At 35.4% G+C, this 13,737-nt stretch overlaps 1 protein-coding gene and 1 long non-coding RNA gene across 2 annotated transcripts in view; one reads left to right on the top strand and one right to left on the bottom strand.

The window, feature by feature from the left end:
• Window positions 1–2,054: 2,054 nt before the first annotated feature.
• Window positions 2,055–7,573, bottom strand: CBLN1 (cerebellin 1 precursor). Its single transcript, XM_072422945.1, has 3 exons — window positions 6,966–7,573; window positions 5,283–5,402; window positions 2,055–3,415 (listed from the first exon to the last, which is right to left on the bottom strand). Exons 1-3 carry the CDS (start codon window positions 7,221–7,223, stop codon window positions 3,218–3,220), a joined length of 576 nt encoding a protein of 191 aa, XP_072279046.1. The 5' UTR covers window positions 7,224–7,573; the 3' UTR covers window positions 2,055–3,217.
• Window positions 7,574–7,717: 144 nt separating this feature from the next.
• The window catches only part of LOC140338631 (uncharacterized), a 78,988-nt gene continuing 72,968 nt past the window's right edge, over window positions 7,718–13,737 (top strand). Inside the window, exon 1 of the long non-coding RNA XR_011922281.1 lies at window positions 7,718–7,797. This is a non-coding gene — a long non-coding RNA (uncharacterized lncRNA). The remainder of the gene's footprint in view (window positions 7,798–13,737) is intronic.

Genomic DNA, 13,737 nt, shown 5'->3' with positions numbered 1-13,737 from the left:
TTACAGATTTTGTGCCAGACCTCTTTTGTTCATGTTTTGTTTTTCAATGAAATATAGATATTACCAAATAGACATTCAAGCTACTTTTAAGAGGAAAAATAATATAAACAATTGTAACCCAAACTGTAAAAGCATTTCGAAAGAACACAGGCATGGAACAACAGTCCCTCAGTACCTGTACATTTGTATAAGCAGACAGTGACAATTGCAATACTCATGGCCATATATTAAAGTATTTAACTATTGTTACAAGGTTTCAAATTTAGCATAAAAAGCTCAGCCCTTTAATACTGAATTATCATATATTTAATAAATTTTAGTAAAAATCAGTCTGTCCCAATACTGAGGCTATGAAGTTGTGACAAATACAGTCATCAGCAGTAAAGAGCTAGTTCAGTATGTGTAGAAACTCATATTCACTTACCCTTTCTGGGGTGCTATGGTATTTTAAAATCAAAATTTCCACTTGCTTTTGGAGTAGTTGTCACTGTATTCAAATCTGTCTATTTCCAAAACTTCTCAGATTGGGTCTGATTTAATAAAGCTCTGCAAGACTGGAGACAATATGCTATTATGAGAGTAATCTGGGTGATCCAGCAAACCTGAAATGGATCTGGTCCAGGATTAAAAACAATTTCCAACCAATAGCAAGTTTTTAGGAAAATTATCCCAGGTTTGTTGGATTACCCAGGTTCTCTTATAGTAGTCTATCTTGACCGGCCTAAAAGAACATCAGGCCCATTTTGAGCTAAACCCATGTCAATTTCCTCGCCTTATGCTAGGCATACAAGTTATCACTGAGATAAACAGACAAGTGGCTGGTTTGCTACATTGGCTGACAAGCATTACACTAACGCTTTTTCCCTGCAGAAACTATTATTCCAAAAAAATAGTTCAAAAAGTTAGATTTCAAAAACTTAAAACGTATATTGCTAAAGTTGTGTGAAAGTGTTATTCCAATGTTTATGAAAAATAATAAATCTTTAGAGCAATTGTTTATGAAAACTTAGAAATATTAAGACTCGTAAAAATTAAAAAACCTGCTATATTAGTATAAATATTCAACAAATCTGTAGTACACAGTAAGGGAAGACACGAAGTATATACAGGCAAATCTGCCTGTTTACACTTCTCAGAAGTGAGTCAAATAGTGTGGAAATTAGATCTTGTCATTTTAATAATGACCTCTACAGGAACAATCAAGTTGTAGATATGATGGAGTCACCTGGTGTGTTAGAAGATCTTGAAATGTCCCCATCAGCTCAACAAAACTATTATGGAGACAAAACTGAGAATAAATAAGGAGACTTTGCTTATTATGCTGGTATTAATTTTCCCCATAGGAGCTAATTAAATTCCTTCTTGAAGCCAAAGGCTTGAAATAAAGCCATGGCATATTAACTCTGCAGTATCCACTCCCATTCTGTAGATTTTCTGGAAAAATCAAGATCTCAGAATGACAGAGATAATAGAAGTTGACACATTCACACAGATATATAAAGACTGAAGAAGAGAAAAATGTACACTCCACTTAGCTAATAAATCTATCCATTCTTTCACCAGCCGGGACACGAAACATTTGAGATGGTATTTAACTGGTTTTCACCGGTGACACATTTCTTTCTACCAATTTTAACAAACAATTTATTTCATTTTTTAAAGAGGTAGTCCACCGAAACAAATTTGTCAGTGTTTGGTAAATACTACACCGTTAAAATCACAGTTTCTTATACCTCCACGAAAAATATGGTTCTAAGATCTTTGAGCTTCAGTTCCCAAAAACTGTATATCAACCCTGGCCACAAGGGGGTAACAGTTGTCCTGTTGAATATGTGATATATTTTTTGTATTATGGAGGATGCAAAAGGAGGAGTTAGAACTATTCCAAGGGTGTTCCCAAGGATAAGCAGGGATACACAAGTCATAGCCTATGGCAAGGGGATCTCACTCCGGAGATGTAAGACACTTACCAATCTCAACCTTTACCATGGACATCACTTTTGAGTAAACTATCCCTTTAAGGAAATTTTACACTGCAATGACAAACTCAGCACTGTTTTCTGACACTTTTATTTTACTGGTAATTTAAGGTACAATCAAATCTCCTCCCATGATCACGATCATAAAAGTAGTCATCTCTGAGTGCTGCAAAATTATAGCATTTCATTTTTTAATAACAATAAAAATTATAAATTAGCAAACAAATGACTAGAGTATGAAATTATTAACAGTGACATTTCAGACGGCTGCATACAAGGTAACATCTGAATAAAGAAATGTACTTTAAAATATAATATTTTATATAATGTTCACTGTATATACAGTTGATGTATCCATTTACCCAATACTGTTAGGTGTTATTTATTTTTTTCATTTTAAAGAACAGTTTGGACTTTGTATTTCTGGGATAAAATGAACACTTAACATGCAACAAACTAAAAAAGGTACACTGCTACTTAAACTGAAGACAGAATGAATAAAAACATGACATTTTTGAGTAAAAAAAATATTTTACATTTGATTTTTCCTTTAATGTATTCACAATTATTTGGCATATGTCTGGGAAATTGTAGGCTTACACTTGAAACAAAAAGAAAACCTCTTAACTATGACTTAAGAATTTGAAGCATAACAACATTCCAGCATTCACACTTATAGTACAGAGTATAATACTGATAGCTGGATAATATTCTATCGCTTGTATTTGGGCCACATTTTAAAAGAGCAGAACAAGCATTGGACATGTAGCAGTCTTTATTTCCACAATCACTCAAAATTACAGAGAAATACTGAAATACACCAACTGTGCCTCTGAAGATAGTTTTGGTGTTATCTGGGATACTAGCAGCCAGTATTTATGATATCTCAATGGTATTCTCTACTGGTTGTCAAGCTGAGAAAACAAAAATTACAGATGGATATACTGTGCTCAAAAATAATAAAAGAAACGTGTACACCTATTTGACATAGTAAGTCTCCTAAGAACGTGGACAGAAGACATTTGCTCCTAAAGTGACTTGTTATGAAATGACAGCTGATCCCGCTAGTTCCTTGTCTGTTACAATAATAGTTTCCGAAGCAGGTAAACACACAATTAAATATACGGGGTCTTGAATATCTGATAGTGAAAAACGTCCATTTTGCGTCTCTAATTGAAGCTATTTGAGGGTAATAGCAACAAACCTTCTCTCCGTGCTGCTCTTAGGTTAAGTCAGATTTAAAGGGGGAATACCAGGAATCCAGAAAATGTGGAAAACTTCCATCCTCCCATCAAGTTTCCCTTGTCTAGTTTTAAATAAGCTCTGTCTCCCTTTTCCATTTGTATAAGAACTCCATTGCTGGCTGCTTCTCTTGTCACATCCTGGTCACCAGCAAAAGCAGATATCACTGGCCATCCATTCAGCATTAGACTCACCTGGAAAAAAAGCAAAATGATTATTTATAATATATGACATCTAAGATTCTTCATCAATCAAAGGATTAATACACTCTAAGCAACCCAATAACATGTTCAGAATTAGAAAGTTTAACATTTTAAAAGTAGAGGTCACAGGGAGCTCATTTATATCATCTCAGTCACTGTTGCCCTCCTATTGTGCTGATTTACTAAAGACCACACATTTAATTCAAGTTGTGTGTCAAATACGCAGCAAGTCTAAAGGGAAAAACTAAAATATAACATGCAGCTCAACCTTATTGCTTCAATATACAAAAAATCTAGAAGAGTAAAGGAGGTTTGATTTAAACTAAAATCTTCTGATAGTGATAATAACTGAAAATTTTTTATTTATTACACATATAAACTAATTTTTAAGCAGCTTTGAACTGCATAAAGATTTATTGTGTAATGTTCAAGGTAATAAAAAAAACAGCTTGTATAATGGCATATTCTGAGCAAAAATAATAATTATTAGTAATAGGAGTGGAACAATTAATTTAACATTAGCACAGATAACCTGCATCAGTTAAAGAAAATACTATAGTAGATTCAATGTACACAGATAGTAATTATGTGTGCTGCATCACACGTTTCTTTTTATTTCTTTTTAATTATTACAATAACAACAAAGTAACATTTTTATCAGAACATCTAAAGTAATTTATACATAAAATGGTTATTTTTAATTATTGTTTTTATGTTTTGTTACCTATAACTAAAAGGAAACATCTGCAGAAGTGGGATAGTTTCCTTTTTAAGCTTTTAACACACTTTTATACCATGTAACTATTTAGACGTAAAAAATAGAATTGCTGTTATAAAGGTAACGTCTTTCTGTACAATGTAATTTTCACCAATTTTTGAGCTACTCTGAGCTACACAGAAATTTAGGAACCACTGGTTACCATAGGTTACTACACATCAGAACTATATGCAGATATTGTATACTGTTGGGTTGTAGGGGGTTAAATAATTAATGGCATGGCATATAAACAGCAATTTCCACTCATACCTTAATAATGAAGTGTATGCTCATTTTAAATAACACTACAAAAAAAAACTACTAAGCAGAAAAGGCAGATGTTTGCTTTCTAGCCACAAATATCAAATGGCTAGCACATCAGATTATGACTCTGGAGACTTTGCAAGCACCTTGCAATGTTTTATTATCAGTACCAGTAGGCGTGAAGCAATGATCTGTTTTACCTAAACCTAAAATTCTGCAGCCTCATATTATGTGACATTTAAATGTATTTGTGTGTGTTCATGATGACTTTTTAACAGTTGCACTGGCATGATACGTTTGGCCTTCACAATGCCACTATCTCTATTATTTTGGATTCTTAAACATTCACTGATAGACGTCATGTCAAAACATGCCCGTGTCATCAGGAATGACACCTTATGATTTATCACACCCTAGGAATAAATAGGACACATTAGCATATTATGTCTCAAGAAACCAAAATGATGCTTGTTACTGAGAATATGAGGATGACAGATCAAATGCGCTATCATTAATATCCTCTGAACTGTCCCCACAAGAGAGGGAGTTTCTAAAAATGACCAACAACATTTGCACCTAATTTTCACTGCATGGTTTGCATACAAAAAAATGTTTAAAGGCAAAAGAGCACCACCAGTTTTAATTATCAAAAAACTCATCAACTGTATATTTAATTGCTTTCTTTTTCTTTGAAAAAAATACCATTTCTGTTTGCTTCCCTATTTATATAGTAAATAACTGATACTACCCTAATGCATAGGTTAACATAGACACATCTATAGCTGTAAGTGTAAATGAAGATAGATGGACAAGGAAACAGAGAAACACCATGCTGACCTGGATGGTTTGGCGGTTGTACACTTTTACCACATGGAAATTGAAGCTGTAAATTCCTTTTCTTGGTGATATGAATGTGCTTCGTTCTGAATCAAAATTGCTTCCAATGTTTACCAGTATCTAGATTCACAAAAATAAAAGAAAATGAAATGTAATTAATCACACAATGTACAAAAAAAAAAAAAAAATACAGTTAATGAATAATCTGATCAGGTGTAATCAAATCTAGCCTGGAGAGCCATACTAGGCCAAGGGAGCAACAGGGTCATGTTGTTTAGTAAACTACATCCTTTTACAGTCGCTGCTGTCTGATAATTACAGGAATTTAAAAAACATATGAACATGGTGGCCCTTTAGGGCCCCTGTTTTATATATAGTATTCAAGGGCTGATTTGATATAGAAGTATTTTTTATAGTGGCCTGAATTAAGCTTAAATAACCAAAAAGGTTCTGTCTGTCTTTTAATCATTCTACACCTCAAAGGGGATTTAAAATGAACACAGGCCATTGTATAAAAAAAGAAAATGTAAATAGAAAAAACAGCATTTTAGTAATAATTCTAACTTTTACAGCTAACTAAAAAAAACTACAAATTATCAAAATCTGAGAAATAAATAACACAATGTGATTTATATGTTTTTTAGTCAAGTTACTATTCTGCAGTTACCAAAAAAAACTGCTGCTTTGGAAATTATTGTATACACAATAGTCAAAATTCACAAATTTTTCAGCCGTAGTTTTAAAAACCACAAACTCTGATTGCGTTGTTGAAAAAAAAAACCCTCACTTAAAAATTAATAGCAATGTTTTATTTTGTGAATTCAACTTATTGCAAGTATAATAAATATATTACTCTTTCAATGGATTACATGTTTCTAATTATATATTTGAATTGAAAAGCAAAACAGATCTTTACTGCTGCAAAAAAATAAGTTGTTCCTATTGTATTGGTACATTCTTACTTCTGTTTTATATTGTTATACTTGAAATGGATGAATGAGCTCTGGCTCTTGGTTATGGCTTGCTAAAACCCTTTAAAGACTGGTAATATCCAAATACCATAGATTCTCTATAGAAATAGACCTTATTGCTTTATTTACAAGCTGCTTATGAAAGTTAAATGTCATCTGAAGACAGTATCAGTGGTTTCTGCAGACTCAGCTAGAGCAGGTACATACAAGAGATGGTCAGATATTTAGGACAAGAGAAAGGCATAGCAGTTTATGATGAACCCAAGAGACACCCAAGTCACAACCCCTTTTGGATTCCAAGTTTTTTTAATTAGGCAAGCTCTAAACATATTATTTATCTCCCATATGCATATTCCATAAACACACTTAAATCAATTATTTAAAAGATAAAACATGTCTATGATCTAGTATAAACCTGTCCAGGAACATTTCAAGCAAATGAAATCGCTTATAAAGCCTCATCCTAGTGGTTCTGATATGACCCATAGATTAGGATAAAGTGCATATCTGGAATAGACTTTAATGTGACAGATGAAGCAGGGTTAGTAACGTGAATCTGCCCCCTTATGTTACCTAATTCTATGCATGGAAGTCAGGTCTCTAAACACGTGAAATTCAATTCAGCTCTAATAGATCCGCGTGATGGATCTTTTCACCATCTATTCACCCTCTATTCATCACTAGCAGACCCTTGTGATTAGATTTGGCTCACCTGGTCAAAGTAAATGGTCATAGATCTGTTACTCATCTCAGATGGCTCATGGTTGGTGCTTCTGATGGCACTAAACGCCACCTTAGCGCTGCCGGACCGCACAGAGATTCCAAGAGCGGTTCCTGTAGGGTCAGCGGTTGGGTTGGAGTCACAGACCACCAGACACTTCCCTTCCAACAAGATAGGTTCCGTCTCGTTCTGAGCGCTTGACAGTCCAGCCAGCCATACCAACCCTAGCACCAGCACCAAGACCCACATCGCTAGAGATCGGCGGAGACGGCACTCAAGCCCCTAATCGACCACTTTTCTTCCAAGCCAAGTTCTACTGGAAGGAAGACAAATGGACCATCAACCTCTTCAACAGTCCAAAAAGAAGAACGTGGTTGGGATCAGGAGGTAGCTACCTTTAGGAGACACTTTAGGGACTTTCAGAGTGCTCTCCAGCTATACCAGCAGCCTTTGTTTTTCCTTCTTCTAGGACTGGATGGACTTTATAAGCTTTGTGCCTCAGTACTTCTATGATCGCATGTCTTCTAAGCCCAGCACTGCATCCGTGCACTGAGACATCATAGCATAGCTCCTGCTAGAATATCGATGCATCCAATACTATGAGTGCAGAGAAAGCTGGGGAAAAGGTGGGGGCATCACCAAGGCACGCCTATCCCAGGCACCACCAATGCTGGCTTACACATCTCTCTGCATGTTACAGCTGTGGCTTTGTTATAGCAGTCAAAGGGAAGTGGTGGCTGGTGGTCTCTTATCCTTCTCAAGTCTGGATATTGCTAATGGATCATTACTGCTCTCTGCTTCGCTGGCTTCAGCTTTTCTACAGGTAAGGGTAAGTGTGAGACAAAGCAGATGTGTGCAATGATTTGTGGGGTCTGAGCTGTGTAGTGGCCAGAACTCTGATCAAGATATTTGCATGTAATGTGTTCACATGTGTATATTCCACAATAGAGATCATCATATATAGAAGGAACTGCTAGCTGAGAATATCTGAAATAACATTGGACTATTTAAAGTATAGTTACCTGTAACCTAGGTCAGCACATGCACAGGCTAAGAAGTTTCTATAAAGTAACACCATCCACCAAAACTATTTCCATTTATTAAATGAATGAGTTTGCTAATGTGTTATCTGAACATACAGTATTTACCAGCATTGTTTTATTTCTTATCACTTCATATCATATTTAAATAGTTATGTGGATATTTTATTTCAGAATTGTTTGTTTTTTATCACTGAAGAAATATATTTTTGCATTTTTTTGACAATTGCTGATAAGAAAGTGTTTCAATACACTTGCACTAAAACACAGATATTCAACACAGTAGCTAACTCTGAAACTTAATGCATTCATCTAAAATATTATAGTATGAGTGGTGCGTAAACTGTAAAGTTGATAAATATATTTGAATGCAAATATATATATATATATATATATATATATATATATATACATACACAACAAAAAAAGTCCACATATGCTTTTTCTGTAAGAAGTGCTGCTATCTGTGATTCCACATCACCCTATAAGTCCCCCTTAGCTAGAATAGACACACCAGATTCAGAGGACCATAACAGAAAAGTCAACCTGCACTCAAAACACTGTCCTGGTTTGCTCATCCAAGGGTTAAACCCTACAGAGGGCAATGCACCTGTAATATATCAGCAGATCTCTCCCTAGCATCTCAGCTAGTACAGTGCAGCCTTTCACAGTTCATGAAGGCAGTTTCTTATAGAGGCAATCCAATAATTTTACATTTTTAGTATCTATTTAATTGCCTCTATAAGAAACTGCCTTTATGAACTGTGAAAGGATGCACCAATTCTAGTTGAGACTTGGAGTGCAGCATGTTGGATGGAGAGATCTGTGTAAAAATTATAAGGGCTAATTTTTTGGCAGCTGATACTCTAACTGGAGTTAGAGAGAGATCTTCTGAAAAAGTACATATGCATTGCTTTGTGTGGACATTACCCCCTGGATGAGCAACCATAATGACATTTTAAACTTACATTCTGTTAGGGTCTACTGAATCTGTTGAGTCCTTCAAGTTGACTTATAATGTAATGTAATGGTTTATCTGTGCTCCTTCAAGTAGTTTTCTCAGTTCTAATGTACTCCAGTTTTCCTGACACTCATTTAAAGTGAGAAAGCTCAAGTGGCAAAACATCTTCAGCTTACCACTTGTGTTAAAATTTGATTGTTCAATCTCCATTAAAACTTACAATAGGTATATAATGAAAGGGCCTGCTTGATTTGATCTAGGTTGCCTGGGGAGATGATCAGGTAGGTCTCCATATATATTTATTAGATCTAAAGTTGATTGTGTGGTCAGACTGTACAGTTTATGGTGAGCCTTACAAAGAAAGTTCAGCCTGTCTATTAAGAGACTATGCCAACCTGTAAAACAGAGAATCTTCCCAAAGAAGCATAACAATACATTCATATAGCTTAAACATTCCTTTTTTTGGTAAATTTGATGTTACAAGAAAGTACATCACAATAATACTTTATAGTCAGTATTTTACATATGCATTACTTCCTTACACATTTTAACATTGTAAAAGTATTTACTGTTGAAACTTGACTTGTGTTCATGTCACCAGTGTGACACAATACATTACTAGGATACAATACGTTACTAGACACTGGCAGACATTCCATTTTATGTTATTTTTTAATCCTTCAGCAATTTAGAGAGTGCATTTACTCTTCACACCTGCACTAGTGCAACAATGCACCAGTGTATTGTTGGTATTACTGAAGAAACCATTGCATACTGGAGAAATTGACACAACAAACATGGGCACTCTATGGACAATAGGCATCTTGGTGGGGATTCAAGAAGGAGTATATACCACTAACTTACTATACACAGCTATAGAAGACCACCAGACTAGAACTGGACTAAAAGTAAAAATTGTACATTGTGCAAAATATTCAAACAATTATATGGACATATCAGTTAAAAGTGAGTATACTATTAAAAAAGTGTACAAATTGGAAGGGCATAACTCTAGTCCACCAATGACTTCTAATGTGATCCAGTCAGTAGTCTAAAGGCATTAGGATATAGATGAATGCCCACCTTCAGAAGACTTTGGGCACAATATGAAGCAATGACCTTGATTTACTAAGTGGAGAATGTGAATTTTCACTGAGGCTAGTTAATAAGATAAAGCTGTGTTCACTCATCATGTGCAAGAAAAAGCCATTTTTGTGTTTCATTTGCACATGATGGGGTATTTAAAGTGAATGCAGCTTAACCTGGTTATGAACAAAGTGAACATTTACACTGCACTGTAGGCATTTATTTTAATAAATGAACATTCTCTACTCCTTTAGGAAATCAGCCCCACTTAATCCCAATATAATATGAGCATGGTACATTTTTATTGTATTCAAATAATAAAGTTCATTGCATATCTTTGCCTTGGTTTATCAAACCTGCAAAAGGTATAATGTAGAGATATACACAAATACAAATATATAAACAAGGCACTTTTTACTGAGCTATAAAACTGTTTATTGTTTGTATTTGATTGTGAATGATTGCCAATGATTGTGAAGAATATTTTTATTTGTCATACTAACAGTTATATAAAATACTGACAGCCAACGAGATTTAAAAATAACACTCACAAAGCTAAATTATGACCATTATGTCAAATAACCCCATCTTTACAGCTCAGTGAACTGAGCATACTATATTTTTTTGCAGTTTGTATTTCTTTGCAGTTTGACTCTATATCTAGCGCATAGTAACCCTCTGTAACAATATTTCGGCTGAGAAGCAATTGTGTGTTTTATCAATAAAAATGATTATCTGGCTGTGGTTCTATCCCTGCAATAAATCCTGGGTTTATATGACAGATTCCCCCTTTTCAAGGATATGAACATCTGGCCTGGGGCTAAACATTTTTTATTGTAGCAGTTGTTTTTTTTAGCACCATCTGAAAGATTTTCAATATCTCCTGAACTGCCTCCATTAACAGCAACATCAAATACTAAAGCTTTAGATTACTTGTGACTTTTCTCATTTTAGGAACTTTTCTGATAAATGTTATCTGAAAAATGAAAAACACCTTTATGTTTTAAACTGTAATCTGTCCATAAAGTAGAACAGCTCAAGTCAAGGCAAACTCTCCTACCACACTGGGCATTTAAAATGAGATAGCTACAAAATAAATGAGCAAAACAATTTGCGTTTCTAAATGATTAATATAAAATGGTGCCATATTCAGTCAAACTAACTATAAAACAATCAACACAATTAGTGGTTATGTCATGTAAACTCCTCTAAATCAGATGAGGCTAAAAATGTATTCAATAATGAATGGTCATAGCATATAACATTGGGTGCTGATAGAATAGTGGTCTTTTTCACTGCATTCTGTTTGGATATAATTTTCTAGTTCATCCAATGTTTTGATGGTGCAAAAAAGATTGAACAATCACCTTCTACACAGATTTTCTGAAATGTGAATAATTACTAATTTATTACATACATTTTCACAGGAGCATATTATGAAGTTCCTATATTTGTAATCTTCCTGTTTATATTTGAGTGGGTCAAATATGCCATATACCTTTTCTATGCCTCATCTATTGCCATGTGCCTCCTCTGTTACCACCTACCTCCTATTTTGAGTCCTACTTTATCACCAACACCCAATAATTATTCTAGTCAGTATGACTTATGTGTACTCTTTAGTATTACTTTGTTTCCTTGTGCCTTATGTAACTTTACATCTGCTGTATAACATTCTTGTTTGCCATCACCTCCTTTCTGACTCAAGACGTATTTTTTGTACCCCTTTCCATACTTTTTGTCCTATGCTTACTCTGTGTACCTATGCTCTCATTTTTAGTTTTAATGGCCAATTCCTTTTAATTTCTTACCTTCTATGCTCTCTTAAGCTTAAATAAACAGACGCACCTTGATTGTAGCTCAAAGATCTTGCTCATTTTGGTTGAAAATATATCTTGTATACAGCAGTCCCTCAAAGTCTTTTAGTGATCTGCCATAGTGGATCACTAAACAACATAGCGAGGACAAATTATGTTATAATGGCCACAGTTGGGTGGTCTCCTCCTTCACCATTCCATGAAACTGAACAGCACTGTGTGTACAGTGCTCATCTCTTCTGTAGTTTATCAGGGAAGGAAGTTTAAAGAAGGGGAGGACATATGGAGTTGCAAAGTGTGCAGCTGCACGAGACCCCCAAACCCTCCTCAGTCAACAGCCCCCACCACCTCTGTAGGCACCAGCACAACCACACTGACCGGGGTGCAAACAATGCAGCCGAGCAAAGGAAAACTTGCTTTTATGCTTTGCTGATGCTTTATGACATTCAAACACAGCCGCAAGTAAGACAACTGGGTGGGTAGGATGAATTGACATCCTACTTGTCCAGATTTCCCACTTACAGTTGTGCTTCTGTGCAAGTCAACGGATGGGGCCAGTTGGTGTGGGGGGAGGGGGGCAGGCAGTGCTGGCAGGTGGGTAGGGCATGAGAGCTGGAAGTAGGTAGAGATGGTTTTTTGCATGGGCGAGACAAAGACGTGAGGTAATGGCATAGACGACCATCAGACTCATCATTGTGAAAATGACTAACTGATAAAAAGAAACAAATGTAGTCTCCATCCTCCTTTGAAATGACTGCTATGTTGCAATATACAGGTAGTCCCAGGTTACATACCAAATACAGACTGTAGGTTTGTTCTTAAGTTGAATTTGTATGTAAGTCGGAACAGGTACATTATTTTAATAAATGCAAATAGGACAGATGTTTGTCTCAATGTATTATTAGGCAGCGTGATGTCAGTTACTGTATAAAATCCTCACTGTGAGTTAATCATAAACAAAATAAAAAAAAAAAAACTTTATGGAGTCTAGACATTCATTAACTTCTAGAGCAAGCTGTGCTTTGATATGCAAAAAGAAACAACTGCAGAGTTTTTCTTGGTCATCAAAGAGTTACAAGACTTAAAATGTAGAGTAAGAATAGCAATCCTTCCTTTGTATGTTAATGTTTGCCACCCCACAATATATAGGTAAATATAAGTAGAGAAAAGAAAACTGGGGATTTTTAGGCAAAACAAATTTGTATTGTATATTTCACGATCATATATCATATATCACGATGATCATATACACCAACAACAGTAATATGTGGTCATTCCCATTGAATAGGCATAAGATATGTAGACCATTAGCTATACATGTCCAAAAGCTGACTAAAAACCATGAGCATAAGATGTAAAGTCAAATGGCCCGACACGTTTCACCGTGTGGCTTCCTCAGGGGTTTTGCAGAGACTGATAATACTTGTTATATGTTGTAGCTAGGTGTCTCGTTATGATTAGGATTATAAGTCCATAATGATGAGGAAAGGGAAATAAGATCCAGATATTTCAGGATATTGCAAGAAATAAATGTAGATCAGCAGCATGTATATTTAAAAGATGACAGAAGGGAGCTGCGTGGGATCAGCTTTCCATTTGGTGAGGTATAGGTATTAGCCTGCAGCGTGTGTGTTGATGAAATGGCAGCAGGGGGTTTAGTAAGATCGGCTTCTCGTCTTGTGAAAGCAGGGAGTCGGTCTCTCTACAGCACCCACATGGATGTCCAACAGTAAATTAGCTGGCCCGTGGGACGCGTCAGGACAATTGACTTTATGTCTTTTAGGCTTAGTCTACACGAATGTTTTCCCCAGCGTTTAAGCTGAGGCTTTTAAAGCTCATGTTTAAAATCCCCATGCATT

Source organism: Pyxicephalus adspersus, chromosome 9 (assembly GCF_032062135.1).
Source record: "Pyxicephalus adspersus chromosome 9, UCB_Pads_2.0, whole genome shotgun sequence".
NCBI lineage: Eukaryota > Metazoa > Chordata > Amphibia > Anura > Pyxicephalidae > Pyxicephalus > Pyxicephalus adspersus.
The sequence above is the reverse complement of the archived record's forward strand: the minus strand, read 5'-3'. Positions and strand labels throughout refer to the sequence as shown.